This window comes from Gymnoscopelus microlampas (assembly GCF_963454915.1).
Source record: "Gymnoscopelus microlampas genome assembly, chromosome: 12".
Lineage (NCBI taxonomy): Eukaryota > Metazoa > Chordata > Actinopteri > Myctophiformes > Myctophidae > Gymnoscopelus > Gymnoscopelus microlampas.
The window spans coordinates 20439131-20460835 of record NC_139949.1 but is presented as its reverse complement, the minus strand read 5'-3'; the positions used below and the strand labels follow the sequence as shown (position 1 = coordinate 20460835).

General features: G+C 44.4%; 1 protein-coding gene across 1 annotated transcript in view; it reads right to left on the bottom strand.

Annotated features, from left to right (window-relative positions):
- dchs1b (dachsous cadherin-related 1b) overlaps positions 1-21705 on the bottom strand; it is a 128080-nt gene that overhangs the window by 33287 nt on the left and 73088 nt on the right. Inside the window, exons 5-7 of the mRNA XM_084074494.1 lie at positions 5190-5378; positions 3242-3479; positions 272-508 (exon numbers count right to left, since the gene is read on the bottom strand). Of these exons, the coding sequence (XP_083930620.1) occupies positions 272-508; positions 3242-3479; positions 5190-5378 (664 nt within the window). The remainder of the gene's footprint in view (positions 1-271; positions 509-3241; positions 3480-5189; positions 5379-21705) is intronic.

Sequence of the window (21705 nt, the reverse complement as noted above, 5' to 3'; positions counted from 1 at the left end):
CTATTTCAAAAGATTGTATACATTTTGAACTTGTGAAATGGGACATTCTGCACAATGAGTACTTTTAGTTTTGGTACTTTAAGTACATTTCGATGCCAATACTTTTGTACCTTTACTCAAGTAAATTTTGATTACCGGACTTTCACTTGTAGCAAAGTATTTCGACTCTGCAGTGTTGATACTGAATTGATACTTAAGTAAAACATTTGAGTACTTTTTTCCACCACTGCTCTTATAGACATTATTAGTCTGTGGTGGACCACGCCCTCACCAGTCTTGGTAGCGGCGCGGACCGTCCCCACGGCCGTGCCCCTCAGGACGTCCTCGGACACGGTGAAGAAGTACTGCGCCTGGTCGAACAAAGGGGGCGCCACGACGCCTCCCACCACGCTCACGTTCACCCTGGCGTTGACCGGCGCGGTCAGGCCGCCGCCGTCCTCCGCGGAGATCACCATGGAGATGACTGTGTTGGCTTTGCCGTGGAGGGAGCGGGAGAGAGAGATCACGCCTAGAGAGAAAGAGAGAGAGAGAGAGGGGGAGAGAGGGGGGGGGGGGGGAATGGAGGAGGGAAAATAAAACAGAAGAGAGGAAATTATGATCATTTTCTGGTTAAACGTTTCCCTTTGAGCTGTGGTCGTTGTCAGCCTGAGGATGTTGGTTCAGACACAGTAAAAACCAGCGTTACGTAAGTTAACTCAGAGAGTGTACAAATGTAATTTTCATACGGATAGATTTACATTGAGGATTTTACTGTGTAAATTCACCAGTGACAATGTGTATACATTGTACTCTATATCCACAGTTATTTATTTGTGTTAAAAGTGTTTCATATACTGCTCTTCACACTCTCGACATGTTTTACTTAGTGCAACGATGCTTGTGTTATTAAAGGTACAGTATATACAGCAGGTATAAATATTGTATCATTGCTATTTTAAATCTGTCAGCATATGATTTGCCTGCATGTAAACTGCGGTGAATAAACTTCCAATTTTGATTCGTAATTGTCACTCAATAACCCTTAAACCTTCACCTGGTCCCTCTGTTGAAAACACATGACACATTCAGAGAAAGCTTCATGCATCTTATAATGGGTATGTTTGCACATGCAGCCAAGGTAGCACATGTTTGGTGTAGCAATACCACACAGAAACAAATTGATACATTCAGGGTTTGATTTGCTGGGGGGTGGGGGCAGTGGTGTGTTCTACCGTGTTACACTATATACGTAGAGTGACCTGCAGAAAATGTTCGTAGCCAAGCGTAGCCATCCAGAAACCGCCCGAGGAAGCGTATCTGATACGCAGGAGGAAGGGCTGGGGGCAGCAAGAATGTTGAATTCAGTTCAAATAGACGTTTTCATGTGATAATGTGGCGTCTGAGGTGAAGGCTTATGTGTGATTATTGTCTTGAGGTGATAATGACCGCTGGCCATTGGAGTTTTGAAGTAATTCACACATTAACTACTATAGAGAGTTTTTTTTCGGAGGTCATACTATAATTATTCACTCCCACACGCACGGCTGGGAGAGAATAATTATAGTATGACCTCCGAAAAAACCTACAACACACCACTGGGTGGGGGGTATGTTTTATCCCTGCTTCCGTAGACTGTCTGCTATGTTTACAGTTTTTCACAATTGTTAACACACAAAAAGCAAAAATTCGACACAATTTTCACAACCTTAACGTCATGTACTAAACGCTCCACCCAATTTGGCACTACTTCACACTCCCTTATCTGCATTAGACTCTGACTTTCCTTCTTTACACTCTGATGTCAATTACATTATCACCTTGTTGTCCAAACACTACACACAATGTTAAGTTGTTGCACACACTTCTCACATACAATCTCAAAGCATCAATCTACAACACACCTTGTTGTCCAAACACTACACAATGTTCAGTTGTTGCACAAACTTCTCACATAAAATCTCAAAGCATCAATCTGCAACATACAAATAGTCAAATCTCTAAACATTCAGGTCTGGTGAGCAATTTGCACCACCGGGCTGCTCCAGTGCGTGAGTGGTTCCAGGACCACCCCAGGTATTTCTGTACCTTCGACCTTATTCTCCTTTCCTGAATCCCATTGAGGAGTTCTTTTGAGCTTGGAGATGGAAGGTATATGAACGGAACCCACAGAGCCGGTCCCACTGCTCCAGGCCATGGAGGAGGCTTGTGGCGACGTCACTGTTAGGGCTGTGAAGCTTCTGCTATCTCACGATTCGATTCCGATTCTTTTCAGATTTTTTCAAAACAAACGATTCTCGATTGAAACATGTTTTTTTCCAATTCAAAATCGAAAAATGTCATTATACAAAAATCGTGAAAATAGATTGCAGCCCTAGTCACTGTTGAGGCCTGTCAGGGCTTCATGCGCCACTCGAGGCGTTTCTTCCAACGCTGCTTGGACAGGGAGAACATTGCCTATGATGTGGATGAGGCCCTCTGGCCAGACATGAACCGGAGGCATGATGCCTAAATCATGTAGAGAAATAAAACTTTTTTGGCTGCATATTTGTGTTTTGTTTTATGTTTGACTATGAAAAAAGTAGGCCTACACTGAGTCATTTTACAAAAGGAGAAATGTCTCATCCTCTAGAGTCATTGTCATTCATATGGTGTGTTCCATTTATATGATTGTGTTTTCAATTTTGCCCTGCAGTGTGCTGTAAATGTTTGGTAGTGTGCAGCAAATGCTTAGTTGTGTGTACTCAATGAATGGTATGTGTGTGTCATTTGAAAATATGGCTGTGTGTACCAAATGAAAACACGAGTTCCATTTTGTGAACAGTTAAAAGATTTGATGGCAAAGTGTCATTTTGCAAAGGGAGAGTAGGGTTTAGCATGTTGTGTGTGTCATTTGAAAATATGGCTGTGTGTACCAAATGAAAACACAAGTTCCATTTTGTGAACAGTTAAAAGATTTGATGGCAAAGTGTCATTTTGCAAAGGGAGAGTAGGGTTTAGCATGTTCTGTGTGAGATTTGCAGTTTTGGTGTGCAGTTTTGAGAAAGCCGTTATTGTTTTGAGAAACGTGTGTTAACAATTGTGAAAAACTGTAATATTTACGTTCGACAATATCTCAATTTTAACCACATTAACCTTGCCGTCCTTATTTTGTGCAAAATGTGTGGTTTTTTTTACAAATCAAACCCTGGAAACGTACAAACACACACACACACATGCGCACAAACACACACACGCACGCACACACAGCCACATCTATTTATACCTGTGTCCTTGTTGAGGGTGAAGAAGGCGGAGCCTCCTCCTCCTCCTGGCACCGTGCGATAGGTCACCCTGCCGTTCTCCCCGGCGTCAGGATCATTAGCCGTCACCTTGACGACAGAGGTGCCCGGGGCGCTGTGCGTGCTGAGGCTGACGGTGTACAGCACGGGGTAAAAGGAGGGCCGGTTGTCGTTGATGTCCACCACACTGACCCTCACGTGGGCCACGGCGCTCAGACCACCCTGGAAGAACACGAACACGTGGAGGTGAACAACTGACTCCACTCACAATTCATTCAAAGGGCATTACAATAAATTTGAAAATATAATTCTATGGTGTAGGTAGGCCTTCAGCCAATGATATTATCCAGGGCCATTGAAGCCAATTTTTTTTTAAATAGGGTATTTTCACTATTTTTGTACAGCACCATTGTGCAACAAAGTATAATAGGATTGGATAATCAGCGTAATTGATTTAGTCGATTATAAACAATCTATTCAACATTTTTCCATTGATTATTGGGCTATAAGTCAGTTATTGGTCCAAAATAACAGTTTCTATATTATTTTCAGTTAATTGCCCAGGCCTACAATGATGTAACAACATTGCTAAGCTTGAGTCGCTACGGCTCACTGGAACAGAGTGAGTCACGGCTAAACCACAGGATGTTATTTTTTTATGGTTACGTTCCCCCTTCCTGCATGTTTCCGAAGTCAGGAATGCAAGTTGAAATAAAAAATTAAATAAAAGAAAATGACTTCCGTTTTGCTGTTACAACAGTCGTGTCTTACAAAGAAACCCACAACAGATTTATGCGACACCGTAAAGATGAAACAGATTGAAGGAAGACAGCGTTCTCTGTCCATCATGTGTGAAATATGGAGTCAATCAACAGTCATACACATGCGTCTGGAAGGGAAGGGGGGGGCGGTAGTTTACTCTCATTACACTGTAGTTTGCAAGGTCTGGCTTTATGAGACCATTAATAACAGCCCGGCCTGAGACCCAGGGGATGGCCACCAGCTGGACCTGGCTGGGGATGAGGACCATACAGCGAAAATATACATTTCACATGGTAGGTTTCAAAATATACAAAAACTGGCCAAAATGCATATTTTTTTAATGTATTTTGGACACTGGGAACATAGTTTCACAGAAATATTTTAGCTGGATCTTGGCTACTTATGTGACCAAAATGCCCCTCCCCTGTTTTTGAAGGTGTACACTGGTGTATACGATGGAGGAGAGGTGAGTATGAGTGTAGAGGCAACAGGAGATTGTATATCAGGATCCACACTTTAATTCAGCCTCTTCCTAAACAGAGGAAACAAAGTTTTGTTGAACATATGTGTGTTGCACAGGAAGTAATCTAAGTATATAGTATGCAAAAGATGTCTGCGAAAGTCTGCACACTGTGGGTAATAAATGTTTCATTGCATCATGTCCCTCAGTAAGTGCGATTAATTGCAAGCTTAATGGGGTATAGGACTGAGGGTGGGGGGCATCATATTGAAACGTTACCAAAATCTGTTTTTCTACTTTGTTCGCTTCTTCTTTCCTCTCTCTCTCTCTCTCTCTCTCTCTCTCTCTCTCTCTCTCTCTGTCTCTCTCTTTCTTTCTCTCTCTCTCTCTCTGATTGCTTAGCCATGCCTTTGCTGTGTTCTGTGAAGATGCCCGGTAAAGAACAGGATGCTGTCCTTCCTAAAGGATATCCTGAGTCCCTTTGATCAGCTTTACTTGACTGCTTGTATGAGGATTTGGTTTGTCTTAACAGGATAAGCAGTTCGATTCCCAGTTGGACCTCCATCCCTCTCCCTATTATGTGTGTGTGTGTGTGTGTGTGTGTGTGTGTGTGTGTGTGTGTGTGTGTGTGTGTGTGTGCACTGTATATGCATACATAGTATCTACGCATTAAACAGCTATTCATTATAGTGACGTAAATGAGGTCTTACTCCATCCGTGGCGGTGACAGTGAGATCAAAGCTGTCCGGCCCCTCGTCCCTGTCCAGGGCAGCACTGGTGCACAGCTGGCCATTCTCTTTATCTATGGTGAAGTGGGATGACGCTGTGCCCCCGGACCCAGAACCCAATGTGTAGGATATCGTACCAAAGGAACCGCGGTCCTCATCTGTGGCTGACACCTGGGGAGAGAAAGAAATGTTTTTGACGTGAGAGGTAGTACAGGTGAAATGTAATACAGTAGGTACATTATAGTAGGTAAGGTGCAGAGGAGAGTGGATTAGAGAGAAGAGAAGAGAAGAGAAGAGAAGAGAAGAGAAGAGAAGAGAAGAGAAGAGAAGAGAAGAGAAGAGAAGAGAAGAGAAGAGAAGAGAAGAGAAGAGAAGAGAAGAGAAGAGAAGAGAAGAGTAGAGTAGAGCGGTCTACTGTGGTGAAACGATCCACGCATCACCACTCAACATGATTTCCAGTGTAGACCTAATACCAAATGAATGGCTGTGTGATATAAAGCTATTAGATATATAACACTGACTCCAACTAAACGTCACTATGATGAGGGTGAACTTCTGGCACAGGGGACGTAAGGGAGGCAACGTAAACATGGTTATAGACGGAGATAACTGACAGGTAACCTTTGCAGGAAAGACAGGGAGGGAAGTGATGAAAGGAGCAGGCATAATGGAGAATTATGAGGAGGGTTATATAGAGCACAAAGAATTATAGATGGTTAAGGGTGAAATGCAACAGTGCGACAGGTTTAGAGGAGAGGAGAGGAGAGGAGAGGAGAGGAGAGGAGAGGAGAGGAGAGGAGAGGAGAGGAGAGGAGAGGAGAGGAGAGGAGAGGAGAGGAGAGGAGAGGAGAGGAGAGAGTGTTGACAGGAGTTATAAGTTAGGTCCAGGGGTTAGGGGAGGAATGCTGATGCATGTTAGCAGGTCATGTCAGAATTGGACTTTAAGTGGCATTTAAATAATACACAGACTGCAACCACACACACATGCACGCACACGTGTATGCACACCCGCACGCACACGCACACGTACACACAGGAATGAACCATATGAAAACACTCCTTGGTGACAGTTCTTCTGACATTAATCTGTATTCTATTTCTCTCTACAAAGGAGTCCATGATTTCAAGCTGTTTATCTAAGGGGCCTTACACAACAGGCAGGGGCTGTGACCCAAACTTTTGTCCAACTTCAAACCACAAAATCACTGTGTACAGTCACTTCACGTCAAATGTGAGTTAGACATGAATGTTTCTTGTGCTTTTGTAAACACACACACGCATGCACGCACAGCACCCTATGCCTACATGTATTAACGTGACCAACAGACCAGTAATACGACAAAGACTCCCTTGCGAAACACAAGGGGGACTGGAGTTTTACAAAGGCTCATAACATAACGTGTGGTGGTGTTCATGGCAGCCGTTAAAAGTAGCATTTTCCTTTAGATCTTGAAGCCATGCGGGCCAGATAAGACCCGGGAGACGTCACAACATTGTGACATCAATGTATCAATTGACCCCGGCCTGTTTTCAGGCAATCAGGTGATTTCAAATCACCAATGGAATTCAATATCACATGAAATATAGAAAGTGATTTAAATCATAATAATAATAAGAACAAACATACTGTGTAGAAAACATACTGTAGGCTTATTCTACAAAGTATTAATTGTAAACCTGAACACTGAGTCCCACAGAGGCAACACAGTTAAGTCCTCTGTGTTCATTTAACACCTGAGAGAGTACAGATGGAACCAAATGGACCCTCATTTGTACACTCTCAAAGTTAAATGAACACTATGGATCTTTCTGTGTACGAACACAGGGGTAGACATCCGGCGGTGGCTCAGCCACACACATGTCTGCATCATTAGGCTCACAGTGGCTCTCTCGTGTGACTCCTATTGGTTACAGTACTTTACACACTGGAACACCACCACCTACACGGCAAACTCCTGCCTTCATTTAACCCTGACAGTGAACCGTCAAATCACTCAGAAGAGTGTACAAATCTCCTACAGTATAATGTTAAAACAATGGAAGAATACAACTTCCCTACTGGTCCATGTGGCACGGTGCCCTATTGCCCTTCTCTACTCTTGGATAGTTATAAGGTCCGACCTTTGTTCACTGGTTTACCTGAAAGGATCTAAGACAAAAGCTAGGATTTCATTTTGTGTCCTCAACAAAATATCTCACTCAAAATGTCCAAATATATTTTTGACACTCCAATAGGGGGAAATATGACATGTTTTGTGCTTTCATAATGCATCTATGTCCATGAATTTTCAAATACATGTTCTGACTAATTTTAGCACATTTTGAAAGGCTAGTGCAGTGCCCGTTCAGGGTGTGGCAGGCTGGCCGCCATTTGAAACGCGTGCCTGTAGCAGGCCGGCTCATGCGATCGACTTCACACTCGGCACAGCACTTCCTTGGCTCCTCAGCAGGACAAAGTGTGAAGTCAATTGAGTTCTCGAGATATGTCTCAAGATATGTCTCGAGATACGCGACAGAGAGATAGATAGACAAATTCTGTGAATTTATAGATGCACAAGAAACATATGTTATGCTAATTGGATTTAGGGCTTTGCAAGGTGCATACTGTAGCCCAATGGTCATAACAATACTGTGACAGTATTATTGGGTCACACCCCAGCGTTGGTGCAGTGGTGTGGAAGTACAGATTACAGAGCGTCCCTGGTTCTTAATTTCCTGTGCTTTAGTATGTTGACAGTAACCCTATCTTTGGACTGTGGGCTTATATATATGGGTGTTCCTCACATCTTTCAGGCTGCTGTGACGGCTTAGCCACCTGTGGTGAGGAAAAACTAAGCAAACATATGCACACAAGCACACACACAAATCCACATGACACACACTCATCCCATCTTTCTTAGTAAATCTAATTAAAGAGTTTTAAGCCACCATGACTGCCCACCAGGGGAGTGGGTGATGTCATTGTCACCTCAGTTATTAGTTACACCAGGAAATACGTATGTTACTGCACAGACAAAGAAAGAAAGAAAAAAAGAAAGAAAGATAAATGAAAGTAAAGAGATGAAGAGTTGTACAGGACATCCTGGAGTCTGTCATGGGGACGGGTTAGGTCGGACATGGGCTATTATGTGACCACCACCTGGGACTGAGGCCGGGGTCTGGGAATGACCGGGATTGGACTGAGAGGAACTTGAACACAGTGAAGACTGAGAGGCCAGAAGTGGAGCATGTAGACATTGATTCTCCACACGCTCTAAAATTTTAAAACCCTTAGTGGTGTGGTATGGATTCCTTCTCATGGGATGTGCGTGTTGTGTGTGTGTTGGGGGGGGGGAGGGGGGTCATGCAGGACAAACACAAGGCAATCCTCAGCACAAACACACATTTATGGAAACTCAGAGAGCCGTAAATTAAAGGATAAAGACATAAAGATTTGGTTGTTTTGGGACATACAGTAGGGAGGGGTTGGATGGGTGCCGTTGAGAGCCAGGGAGTTGTTAAAGCTGAGTGGAAGATGGAGGAGACTGATACAGACAGGGGTAGACACAGACAAACAGGCAGCAACAGGACAGCCAAGGATGTAAAATGTGTGTCATCACGTTTTCCCTGCAAAGCCCACCCGTTACGGTTTGAAATGCTTCCTGGAAATTTTGGAAGAGGCTGAGGTCCTTGGGAGAATTAACTTCACAGGCCAAGAAAGGAGTCAATAAGGATAAACTTTGTCCTCGTGATTTCCTCCTGTCTGTCGACCTGACAACACCCTGTCCCAACACTACCAGCACATGATCTAACTGACATTAGCAGACAGCAGAGAGCTGCATTCTCAATTTGTTACCGTCGTCAAGCATCTGCAATGTATATCTCTCCTCGGCTGAAAATGAAAGAATTACGACACTTCTAGCACTCTGACGAGGTAACATAATTAATGCAGACAGCCTTCCAGAACAGGACAGAATACTGTATGTCATTTTTGAGAATATGGCTAGTTATTATGATATATTTTGGCTCTCAAATATCTTGAGGGCCAAAATATGTCTTATATATTGTCAGTGTTGGGTGGAAACCTTGTATGTCCAAAACGGCTAATTTTCAGGAAATGGAACGTGTGTTCCAATGGATCCAATGTAGTTATTATTTAGTTACAAGTTCTTATTAATACTTTTCATTGGTTCAGTATTTATAAATGACACACTTAACCACTTTCACTCTAAAATCTAAAATGCTATTTTTGCAACTTTTTTGTGACACTGTAGTATGTATGAAGAAGTATAGGGCATTAATTTATGGGAAAAAAACAACAACTTAAAAAAGATACACGGTTTCTGCCCGACAGCAACCATATCATCTTTTTTGTTTGCAGGTCAGAAGACTGTTTCTGCCAAGGAGGAGAGACTCCCCCGCCCCATATAGTCTGAAACCATTCCTCTGATCTCAGACCAGCCGCGGCCAGCCGTCCCGGGTCTGTCATACACACCCATTCATCATCGTGTTTCTCCTGAGGTGTCCCGCAGTGATAAACCGCGTGAGTACATAGCAACACAAACACAGACAGACAGCCCCAACCTCTTGACAACATCTAAATCTTTCCCTTTTTGTGCTGCAGTGGACAGTTAAGCTGTGAGATTTTATGTGTACGTGTTTCAACACAGCAACACAAGCATGTAAGCTTGTGTTGCAGTTTATCTCATACTTCAGCATATTCCTTTTTTCTTCTTCTATTTAAAGTAAATGGGCAGTCCAGTATCTTTTTATCATGATGGGAAGCAGTAAAGAAGGAGAGGGAGACTGGCACTGGCAAGAAAATTCCTGTGGGATTCGATCTTTAGACGCAGAGTAAGAGTAGTCCACTCTTACTGTGTCGCTGTGATGGAAGACTACAGTAACCAGTAGTGGATACAGTGTTTCAGTGGAGCAGCTCAAAACCAAGAAAATGCAATACATCTTTTAAAGAACTTCATGAGATAATTCCATTTACACGCAGGCTGCTGGTTAAGTCCTACTATCCTACTTGCACGCACGCACGCACGCACGCACACACACACACACACACAGCTCTACTCAGCCCCGGTCAGGAACTTACGAAAACTGCCTATGACGGTGTGCCGAGTTTCTGCCTCAGGTGTGTGTGGGACAGGCAGGCCTGGGGCTTTGTGTCCAGGGAGATGTACAGTGTACATTCCTGGCTGGGAGCATGGGGAAGCTAGCCCTCAATGGAGCATTAGCAGACAACCAGGCCTCATTTCTCATCTGCCTATGAAAGCTTTCTCTCTCGCAATCTGTCCTCTTCCATTTGCTCTCTCACTCCACCTTTTGTCATGGCTTGTTGTCTCTCTCTCTCTGTCCCTCTACACATCTCTCTGTGAAACTTTCCACTTTCTCATTCTATCTTCACTCTTAGCCACTTATTATGACCTCCCGCCTCTCTCTCTCCCTCCCTCCCTCTCTCTTTCTCTCTCTCTGGCCCTTTCTACTTTCTCTCAAAGCCTGATTATACTTGCCGCATAGGCGTGAAGGTCCATGGACGGCTGACGCGACGTGGTTGTGATTAAACTACAATTTGGTGTCTGCAGACGTGCACGCATTCAAGAGCAGGAGCAATACGAGCTGCAGTCAATACAAGGCTCCATCTAATGACCCTCTTCCAGACAGCTGAAGGACTTGTGCCATGGCAAGAGGCCATGATGCAGGTTCATTCTATGACAGCCTCACTCCATTGTCTTTTCCTCTGCTCTCTTCTCTATGAATGTAGCTTCAAACAAAATGTGTTTGAATGGTCCAGACTCATCATTCAATGGTACATAATGGCTCAGTGATAGATCATATGCAGACCATGCCCAAAGGGCAAAACTGAAACTGAGGTACAAAACCGAAACCTCTGATCAAAAGGTTAATGAATGAAACATTACTGCAATAAAGTATAAACATTACTGAAATTCAAATTTTACCGAGAACCCTCTACATCTCCTAAAAATGGACCTCCTGTGGTTCTCAGACCACACCACAAGAGATGAATGACGTCAGAAGCTCAGCTTTTTGTAATGTAATACTCCATTTCTTCTCTCCCATCATCTCCTTTTTTGTCTTTCTCTTGTCACTACTTCCTTCTCTTCTTCTGTGTTTTCTCTCTATACACTTATGATGTCCTCTCGTCTATACTCCTCTCCTCCCCTCTGTCACTGTGTCTCTCCTGTCCAGATCTGGGCCCTTTTCCAGTTGGATCCTGCTGTCCTCTGCAGTGTGTCTCTGTAAAACATCAGCTAGTGTCAGAGTGAGTCTGATCTCTGCTCTTTTGAACCACAGCTGCTCTGCTTTGGACTTCAGTGCCTCTCATGCAAGAGGAGAAAGAGCTAGAGAGAGAGAGAGAGAGAGAGAGAGAAGGCATGAGAGAAGGGGAAATAGAGAGTAAGTGGAGGTTGGGAGGAAAAGAGGAAAGCACTACGTAAGAAAGAAGAAAGAGAAGGACAATAGAAAAGAGAGAGTGAGGGGGGAGAGAGATGATACAGGCTTCTTTATAGGGAATCCCGTAAAACAGAGCTGCTGTGATCTAATGTGTTGGTCCTCAGGCTGGTGCCAGGCGAAGTCAGTGGGTCACAGGAAGAAGGCTTGACAACAAAATGGAAACGTTGTGGGCCCGTCGTACCAGTAGGCCTGGTATTCTTCATCACAATTGTTTAAATGAAAAACAAAAGCCATCATACTGTAGACAATACGACAGAGCGTTACAGCTGTTGTGCTGTCTGTACAAGCAACACGACACTACGCGCTATGGATCAACAGCATGTGAACCGAATGCCTTCAAGGTTTCAGTTGGAGAACTGTATACAAGTTCCTGTGAACGGGAAATGGGAATGTGCATCGGTTTCATGACAAAGTAATAACCCGAATGTCAGAGAGAGCTGAAACATTCCTCGAGTTCTCGCTTTCTTCTTTTCCCCTGCTGACACATTCCTTTGCTCTCTGGCGGCCTGCATTCCTTACATTAGGGTTTCTCATAGTCACAATCAATTTATCTTATTCTATTTTCCATCTGAGGCGCCGGGGAGTACAATTAAGATATACAACAGGGAGGTAGAGACAGAGGAAGAGGAAGAGGAAGAGGAAGAAGAAGAGAGGTGGGAGTCAGGAACAGGGAGGGAGAAAGGAGAGGAAAGGTGGGAGTCAGGAACAGGGAGGGAGAAAGGAGAGGAAAGGTGGGAGTCAGGAACAGGGAGGGAGAAAGGAGAGGAGAGGTGGGAGTCAGGAACTGGGGGGAAGAGAGGTGGGATGGGAATAAGGGACAGGGAGGGAGAGAGGTAGAGTATTGGCTGGGGAACAAAAGGCAGGGCTAATGATGACATGAGGCCTTGTGATGGAGGCAAAGTGCAGGTCTCCATCTTGACTTCTCGTTCAATCTCCATTCCGCCCTTGACCCTGCTTTTCTCTTTCTCTGTCTCTCTCTCTTTCCTCAAACCCCTTTTCTGAGCTCTCTCTCTCACTCCCTCTTTCAGCACCCTATTACGGCAAGTGCTCGTTGTCTTTCATGTGGAGTTCACAGCTGGAAATGATTAGGAACATCAAACCACTGCAGGCAAGAGAGAGAGAGGTGGGAGGTGAACAGTGAGGAGATGAAGGAAAGAGAGAGAGACTTCTATATTTGGAAGAAACAACCCAAATATCACTAATGAACGCAATAAGAGTAACCACACAGAATTTCTCTTCCCCTTTCTTAGTCTCTCTCTCTCTCTCTCTCAAGGACACACATAACTACACATAACTACTGTATAAACACACAAGCATGCACACACGCATACAAACAAACCAGCAATTCTAGACGTTCCACAAGTGGAGCCACGGAGTAAACTGTGGAGTTATTGCTTAGCCAGTGGAATCTAGTTTGTGTACATGTGGTGTGCGTTAGGGAGGTTTATCTCTGGGCTGCATCTGATGTCTGAAGTACCCATGGCCTGGTGTACTCATCATGTTAGTTTAACAACGCACTGTCAGTGCCTTCGCCTGCTCACGCTTGGGGATCGGTTAGAAACTAAATGACGGATTCCCGATAGGGATCTGATCTAATCCGCTGAGCTGCACTGCTGCAGTGGGGCAACTCGCTTTGCCAGTTCCATCACAACACTGACGGAGCGGTGGTTATAGTGTGTCATCGTTTCCCTTCGCATTGAAAATAAACTAATTAAGCGCTGGCATCGATGGAACGTGCTCCAGCCTAAGCGTTATTCACTGTCAGTCATCACAAGTCTCCCCTTTTGTGGAACTGTGACAGGCGGGTAGAGTGTGTTGTCTTTTCCTTTAGAAGCGGGACTGAGCTTAATTTAGCGACGGCGTCCAGTTTGTATCCTTCTGTCACCATGAACGTGGCAGAGAATTATCTGTTATCTCTTTTTTTCTCCACAGGCTGGAGAAACGAGCCGGATAGAGGAGAAGGACGAGAATGGAGGTTAAGACGAGGGTCAGAGGAAGATAAAAGGCTAGTTAAAGGGTTGGATGGATGGAATGAGGGATGGATAAAAGGATAGAGAAAGAACAATGAGGGATGACCTCACCCGAATGCACTCCAAAGAGCGATAAGACGTGATAGGAATTTACATGGCAGAATCCTTATCTGGTGCAAAGCCCTGTAACGTGGCAACTCTTTACTCAAGCATGTGTGTGTGTGCGTGTGTGCGTGTGTGTGTGCGTGTGCTTGTGTATGTGTGTGTGTGTGTGTGTGTGTGTGTGGGTCTACAGTATGTCAAGTACTAAATTTAGTACTGACTGCCGTGCATGTGCATGCGTACGTGCATGTGTAGTGTAGCCACACAGCCCATTTTTAAGAAATCCGTTTCAAAGCCAACCCCACAGAGAACAGGGCCTGCCGCTGACGGACAGCCAGCCTAATGAGTGCAGAAATCAGCCCTATTTTTACTTACTGTTAAATATTTATATCTGTTAAAATCCCCTGCCTCTCCGTCTGTGAGTCTGCCTTTCACCAGATCGCCCACCTCCCTGCATGCTCAACGCCTCCCTAACCCACCCACCCACCCACCCACACGTTGCTGCAGCTCCAGGAGCCGCAGGTCTTGCATACCTGTGAAGTTAAGTGGATGTTGACGACCGCTATCCGCTAACTGAAAAGCTAATGAGGAAGCTGGGGTCAGGGGTCAAAGGGCGAGGGGTGAGCGCTTAGTGTCCGCCACCTATGGTGGCAACTAAAAACGTCGCGATGCATTCACGCCTCTGGCTGCGCGGTCATCGGCCATGCTAAAGGTTGCATCTGGAGCCAATTCGTTTCACCGTCTTAACATTTAACAACGCTGGCATGCTTTAATCTGGAGATGTTGTGGGATATTTCACCAGGATCCACACTAATTCTGGATTACTCTTTCTTTTTAGTGTATAATTAGGGAGATCTCTACAAAGCCCTAGTAAGTGGTTCCTATCGACTTTATCAAACACAGGTTACGATTAAGCTGATTGAGCAGCAACACTGGTCCTTCAGTGAATCTAAAGACTCTGTTTTGTGTATCTTGAAAACAGTTATAACTGCAGGCAGTAAACATGTCAGACCCAAGGCTGATATAAGACAGAGGGACAGAACAAAAGATATAAAAGAAGTTCTTTCTTTGTTTTAGAGAGTCTGCCGGCTGTGATTTGCACATATGAGCGAGCGAGAGAGAGAGAGAGAGAGAGAGAGAGAGAGAGAGAGAGAGAGAGAGAGAGAGAGACAGAGACAGAGACAGAGAGACAGAGAGACAGAGAGCAGTGATTATCATGTATTGTCTCACAGTTGTAATTTAGCTGCAGAGATGAAGGGCTGCAGAAAAAGAAGGAGAAAAAGAACTGTAATTAAGAGTGTAAAAAGCAAGCACATATGGGATACAGAGAGGCGGGGCTAAAAGACAGCAGTGGACTGGATGACAGGACAGACAAGAGGATGAATGATGGACAGAGCATGACGGGGACCCCTTCGGTCCGTCTCTGGGATACCGCTCCACTGCCGGGTAATTCCACATCTCTCACTTCCTGGAATGTGAGCGGGCTAAAACATTTTGGGACGGAGCATCTGTGTCTGCAACCCCCAGGAATTCTGCCAGTTTGGATGCAGGCAGGCAGGGCCTGTGTGTGTGTGTGTGTGTGTGTGTGTGTGTGTGTGTGTGTGTGTGTGTGTGTGTGTGTGTGTGTGTGTGTGTGTGTGTGTGTGTGTGTGTGTGTGTGTGTGTGTGTGTGAGTGTGTGTGTGTGTGTGTGTGTGTGTGTGTGTGTGTGTGTGTGTGTGTGTGTGTGTGTGTGTGTGTGTGTGTGTGTGTGTGTGTGTGTGTGTGTGTGTGTGTATTTTAAGTTTGGGCATTTCAGCGGTTTACCCAATGAAAACAGAGAGACAGAGAGATGGAAAGCATGGAATCTGTCTTGTCCTAACCCCCCCGTCCCCCGTCCCCCTTGGGACACCACAGGACTGTATTTTGTCTCTAACGAGTTTGTGGGAGTCTCCGACCGCTGCGCTGCTCAAAGAAGCAGCAGGGTCTCAGAATGCCTCGATGTTGGTTATTGTTTCAATTTGTATTTCATGTTCAAAGCATGCCTGCGTTGAGAGAGTCACACAGGGAGAGGAAGCGCTGGGCCTGTACCGTACTCTATGTGCATGTGTATGTTTTTGTGTTTTTATTTGAGTGTTAATCACTCATTTCTGCAGCCTCGGCTGCAGAAAGGAAGTGTAAATATTATGACATACAAACCATTGTGTGTGTGTGTGTGTGTGTGTGTGTGTGTGTGTGTGTGTGTGTGTGTGTGTGTGTGTGTGTGTGTGTGTGTGTGTGTGTGTGTGTGTGTGTGTGTGTGTGTGTGTGTGTGTGTGTGTGTGTGTGTGTGCGCGCGCGCACATTTCCGATCACGAGTATTGACTGGTCCGTCTGCAAGAAGGAGTCACAGTGAAGATAAGATCAACTGGTTTAAATGGAACTAAGTATCTGGGAGACAGTGGACCAGAGACCAGACGAAGCAAGGGCAGAGCGAGGTCAGAGTGAGCATCAGTGTATTCAGAGAATCTTCTTCAAATGATTTCATACACATGTCACACACAAAAAAATCACATAAGCTTATAAAACATTGAAGTGAAAACTGTGTAAATGGGAGAGGATAGTACCTCAGAGAATGTGTTCCATCACCTCAGTGTTTACAGCACATTCTCCTAGCGATCTGCTCTGAAACAGCTGCTGCTTTCCACACATACTGTAAAACATTCAGTGTTCACCGTGGCTTCCCCTACTGAGCTCAGCTACGACGCTGCCCTGCTCCACCAGATTTCAAAGCTCCTGTGATGTGATTTCTCCTCTTTAATCCCTTACAGTACATTCCTGAGCAATTCCCATTTAGGGGTAATTAGAGTCTTTCCATGAGTCCTTTGTATTGGCAAGTTACTCCACATCGGCTCAGTCCAACTAAAGGAGTATTAACGGCTACTTCCAATATATTCAGGAGATATTTCTAAGCTATTTCAAACATTTAAAAATAACTCCACAATCCATGTTATACTAAGTAATACTATGTTGGCTTTTGGATTTATTGATTAGCAATTACAGTAACAGCAGAAATAGTAGTGGTGGTAGTAGTAGTAGCTGTAAAAAAAAAAAAAAAAAAAAAAAGAACCCAGTATGATTACACCTACCAGCAACACACATTTTTGTTGTGCTTGTACGCATGCCTTACTTGCTTAATGCCTCACTTCCATGGTGGATAAGATTACAGTTAACACAGTACAAACCCAAACAGAGATAGACACAACACAGCTTATCCCTGTTGATTGCACGGCTCAGCTCCATTAAACTGAAATAGTGTCAGTAAGCCCCCAGAGCCCTCCACCCATTTAGTCATGCTTCCTGCGTGATCCCAAACTGCCTCGGGGACAGTTTCGTCATGGCCTTGTTGGTGACTTTGACAGTATGTTACACCACCGAGGGGAACCAAGCTGGGAAATTCACACCAATCATCAGAAAGAAGAAGAAAAAAACACGTAACTATTTGTTTTCATATGGTATTAGACAGTGTGTTCTGTACTTGTTTTCCAGATGGTGCACTTACAAGACTGTAGGCACACTCCTTTACTCAAGCTGAGTGTCTCAGAGAACCTTCAAAGTCAAAGTCAAAATTCCCACGAGTCCACGTAAGTCAACACCCCCAATCCATGCAAACCTCTGCCCCCACAACCACTGTCACCCACCCCACTTACCTACATTACCAACCCCAAACCCCAGGGCCATCATGGGGGAAAAGAAAGTCTTGAACCCAAAATGCAGAATTCAACTCCAAATAAACATTAAGTCACTGACACACCAATCTCTCATACCACAGGCCCAATACACTGCCTCCTGTTTAGGTACAAATTCTAAGATCCCAGATGGAAGACTTTAGCTCAGTGGGTTTATTACATTACCTTTCTATTTATCTATCAGTAGCTCTGCCCACAGGGGGAGAATACAATACATCTTAATAAACATGAGTGAAAACATTATATGCTGACATATTTCCAATGCAAACCCAATCATGGAAATGCAGAACAAATCAAATTGGAACCGAGCCCCCTCCATCACGACCACCAGTCCCGCCAGTCTCCTTTGGTTGGGATATGCTTTTTTGTTTTTTTTACCGTCTATAAACATTTATGTTATGGTGTCATTTAATTTCCCAGTCTGTAAACTAACACACTAGCTATGTGGGAGGTACACCCTAATAAAGTTGAGTATGTTTACAGCGAACGGTAAACTAGGCTACATTGGGGACAGACTAAACTACCTTCCACATAGACGTCCAGAAATATACACGTTAAGAGTCTACATTAATTCAGAGGATGTGATACTTACACAATGTGTGTCACTTACACAAGTAGGATAACAAGAGGAGCTGAGATATATTACCACCGGTGTATGTGAGAAAACTGTCCGCTTGTATCCGCGTAATGCATGCATTGTAAAGCACTTTGAGAAAAGGTACTACAGTATATCAATGCAGGCCATTTACTATTTGTATGAACGAGCATATGTGCGCACATACCCCACCTCTCTCCTCATCTCTTGTTCCTCCAGAGGTCAGCCATTTAGTGACCTTCACATCAGAGTGGTGATGACAGTATAAGATAACAGCAGCCTCATCTCTGATGGCTTTAAGCTTCAATCTGGTGTCAAGTTACTCTGGCCTTAAACCCTATAATACTGCTTTGATAGATCCCCCCCATGGGTCTATATATTCATCCCCTCCTTTTCTCTGTCTACACCAAATAGATGATTGACAGGCTCAGCTATTTTTGTTGAATGAAAACTATTGTGACATGCAGAGAAAAAGGACTTTAGGGTTCATGTGGGTTAAGACTGGAGAGAGACACTGCACTCTAAAAACGGAAGTATGCGTGCGTGCGTGCGTGCGTGTTTTATGTGTTTTATGTGTTTTATGTGTGTCTGTCCTTGTGTTTCACTCTGTGCCGCTACTATGTGTGTATCTGCATGTGCATGTGTGCTTTTTGTATTGCCGTCTGTGTCTGTGCACATGTGTAGTATATGTCTTTGGCATGTCTCTACACATTTTCTTCATCTATCGGTCTGTTGATAAAGGAACCGCGGACTTCAAAAGGTAAGAGAGGGGATAAACGTGAGTTCAGACCTGTAATCCTATAGCGCATGCAGAGTACTGTACAGTACATACAATATACTGTAGAGCCATTAGACAGACTGTCTTTAATGAGGGTGAAACACAGGACAGAATGCAGGGGGGGAAACCACTAACAGGCACGTACAGTGCAATACCTCACTGACACACACACACACACACACACACACACACACACACACACACACACACACACACACACACACACACACACACACACACACACACACACACACACACACACACACACACACACAGGAGGCAACTAGAGGCAAACATACGTTCCGACCCAAATATAGACAATCGTCTTTGCAGCGTACATTAACTCAGTAACCCTCACTCTAAAGAGACTAATGCCTCCAGCTAAAATTGCAACAATAATTAAATATCTGCCACGGGCTCCAGAGAGGCCTCTAGAGAGAGGCAGGGAAACATGAACCACCACGTCATTTACCTAATAGGATGTATTTAATTACAGCTGGTGTTTTGTGTTCATGTGTTCATTAATGGACGTGTGCAAGTGTGTGTCTGCATGTGTTTATATGACATTGTGTCTGTGTGTGTGTGTGTGTGTGTGTGTGTGTGCGTGCGTGCGTGCGTGCGTGCGTGCGTGCGTGCGTGCGTGCGTGCGTGCGTGCGTGCGCATATGTTTCTGAGTCCAATTATATGTACTATGTTAATCTGTACAGAATGTTTTCATAAGAAAATGGATATGTAATACATTAAAATGAATTTAATACTTCATACTGTAAGCATGGGTTTAAAATGGAAAATGATTGTACGGTTTGTCATGTATGTTGTGTGTGTACTGTGTATGCTAGAACCCTATAAAATGGATAGTTTGAGGCATAGAAACCATAAATGGTATTCAAACTGTACTGTATGCCATTGAACATGGCCCCATATGGCCTAAGACATTGCCATAGCCATTATAATGACATATGACCTTCATGCCCTTTATCTGACAATAGATCTAAGTAGATTGAGCCGTTAGCAGTACGCGGGTGCTATGATAATTGCATTAGCCTGACCGAGACCTGAACCACAGACAGAGTCAGAGATGGGTCAAACAGCTTGGGCAGTATTGAAAGAGATCTATGAGGGCATGTCCTGTGTTATTGCTCATTAGCGGAGGGTCATTGGTAAGATGAAGCCAAACCTAGTTAGTGAATTTAATGTGAAGAGGGTTCAACTGTTGGAGGTCCCCTGGTCAACCCTAAAGGTCAGGGTTCCAGCTGCTATAGTATTTGCATGTGGCCCGTGTGTTGAGATTGTTAGTGTCATTCTCACTCTTACACAAAATAATGCATTTCAATTAATTATATTAAATGCAATCCATAAGATTTATGTACTTCATGGGATTTGAACCCAGATCTCCTGTGCGGGAGATTCATTTTTCCCAGTGAGCTAATATGGAGAGCCTGTTTGAGCAGGGGAGATATACACACACATACGCACACGCATACGCATACGCACAGCTTATTTTTTTTACTGACCTACTACTTCCATATGTGTGTCTATGAGTATGTGTGATATGAAACACTACCTGACTACCATCAAATAATTCACAGCCTGAGGACGTGAAATACTCGCTCATCCTCGCTAAATTAATTTCCTGAATGTGCAGACGCAGGCCAAATGTGTGAGGAAGGAAGGATAACAACTCCATCCTGATTCCTAAAGCACCTTGTTTCGAGATCATACAGTCTCGCAGCAGCGACCAAGGCTTGATCTGAGAGGTTTGGGCCGAGCTTAGACGCAGCAGCCAAGTATATTATCCTCTGGATATAGTGTTCTGCCTCAAAGCGCTCATCTTGTAGCCTGACCACTTTAACCCTGACATCCCTATTTTGGGCAAAAAATGTTAAAAGACAGGGCTTAAGTGGTTAAACCAATTCTAGATTCCCCTCCACCTGCCACCTGAACTCTATCATGAATGTTTCAAATTATATGAAAATATTGGCCAAAGAATGCATTAGAAAATATTTTACATGTTGTCCTGTTGTATATAATTTAGACAATCATGAAACAGCATGGAACCGATTTTTTTTAAGCAAGTGCTGCAGGGGACCTCACAGAACGCACTGTGGGCAATTGAGTTTGTCAGTGATGTATCGTCCGTTCAACACACTGTATGCACACGCCTGTGCACTCATGCACAGACACTCACAAATACACACTCTCGATGACGTGCACACGTTCCCTCACAAATACCGTAGACAAGACATGAATACACACGCACACGCACACGCACACGCACACAGGAGGCAAGTATAGTATCATCCTGTCACCCTGGCTACCTCAGGCAACAGGAATGTCCAAGAAAAACAGGTTGGCCAGGCGCGATGCAGCCGCCGGGTCAGAGAACCAGCCAAGTCCTGCAGGGAGGGAATTGTACGAATCAGGCAGAGATGAAGAGAGAGAGAGAGGGAGAGAGAGAGAGAGGGAGAGAGAGAGAGAGAGAGAGAGAGAGAGAGAGAGAGAGAGAGAGAGAGAGGGAGGGAGGAGGGTGGGGTGATGGGGTGGGCGGTGGTGGGTAATGCAGTCTCTAGCACACCTACAGATGTGTGGAAAGAAGTCTTAAATCAGCCGCGCGTCCACACTTCATCAGTCAACTCGCTGGGAAACCACTTCTCAACACACACACAGACCTACGGCAGCACAGTAGTAGCTTTAAACACAAACACTCTAGACACATACTGGGCAGACGCACCAGAACCCCAGACTGGTCCTTTGTTTCCACTACAGACCAAATCTACCACAGGTGTTCCAAACTCTCAAATGCTACATGGCTTTTTGTCTTTTCTTAATGAGAACACTACACACTGCGAAATCCTGAGTGTTCATTTAACTCAGATGAGTGTACAAAT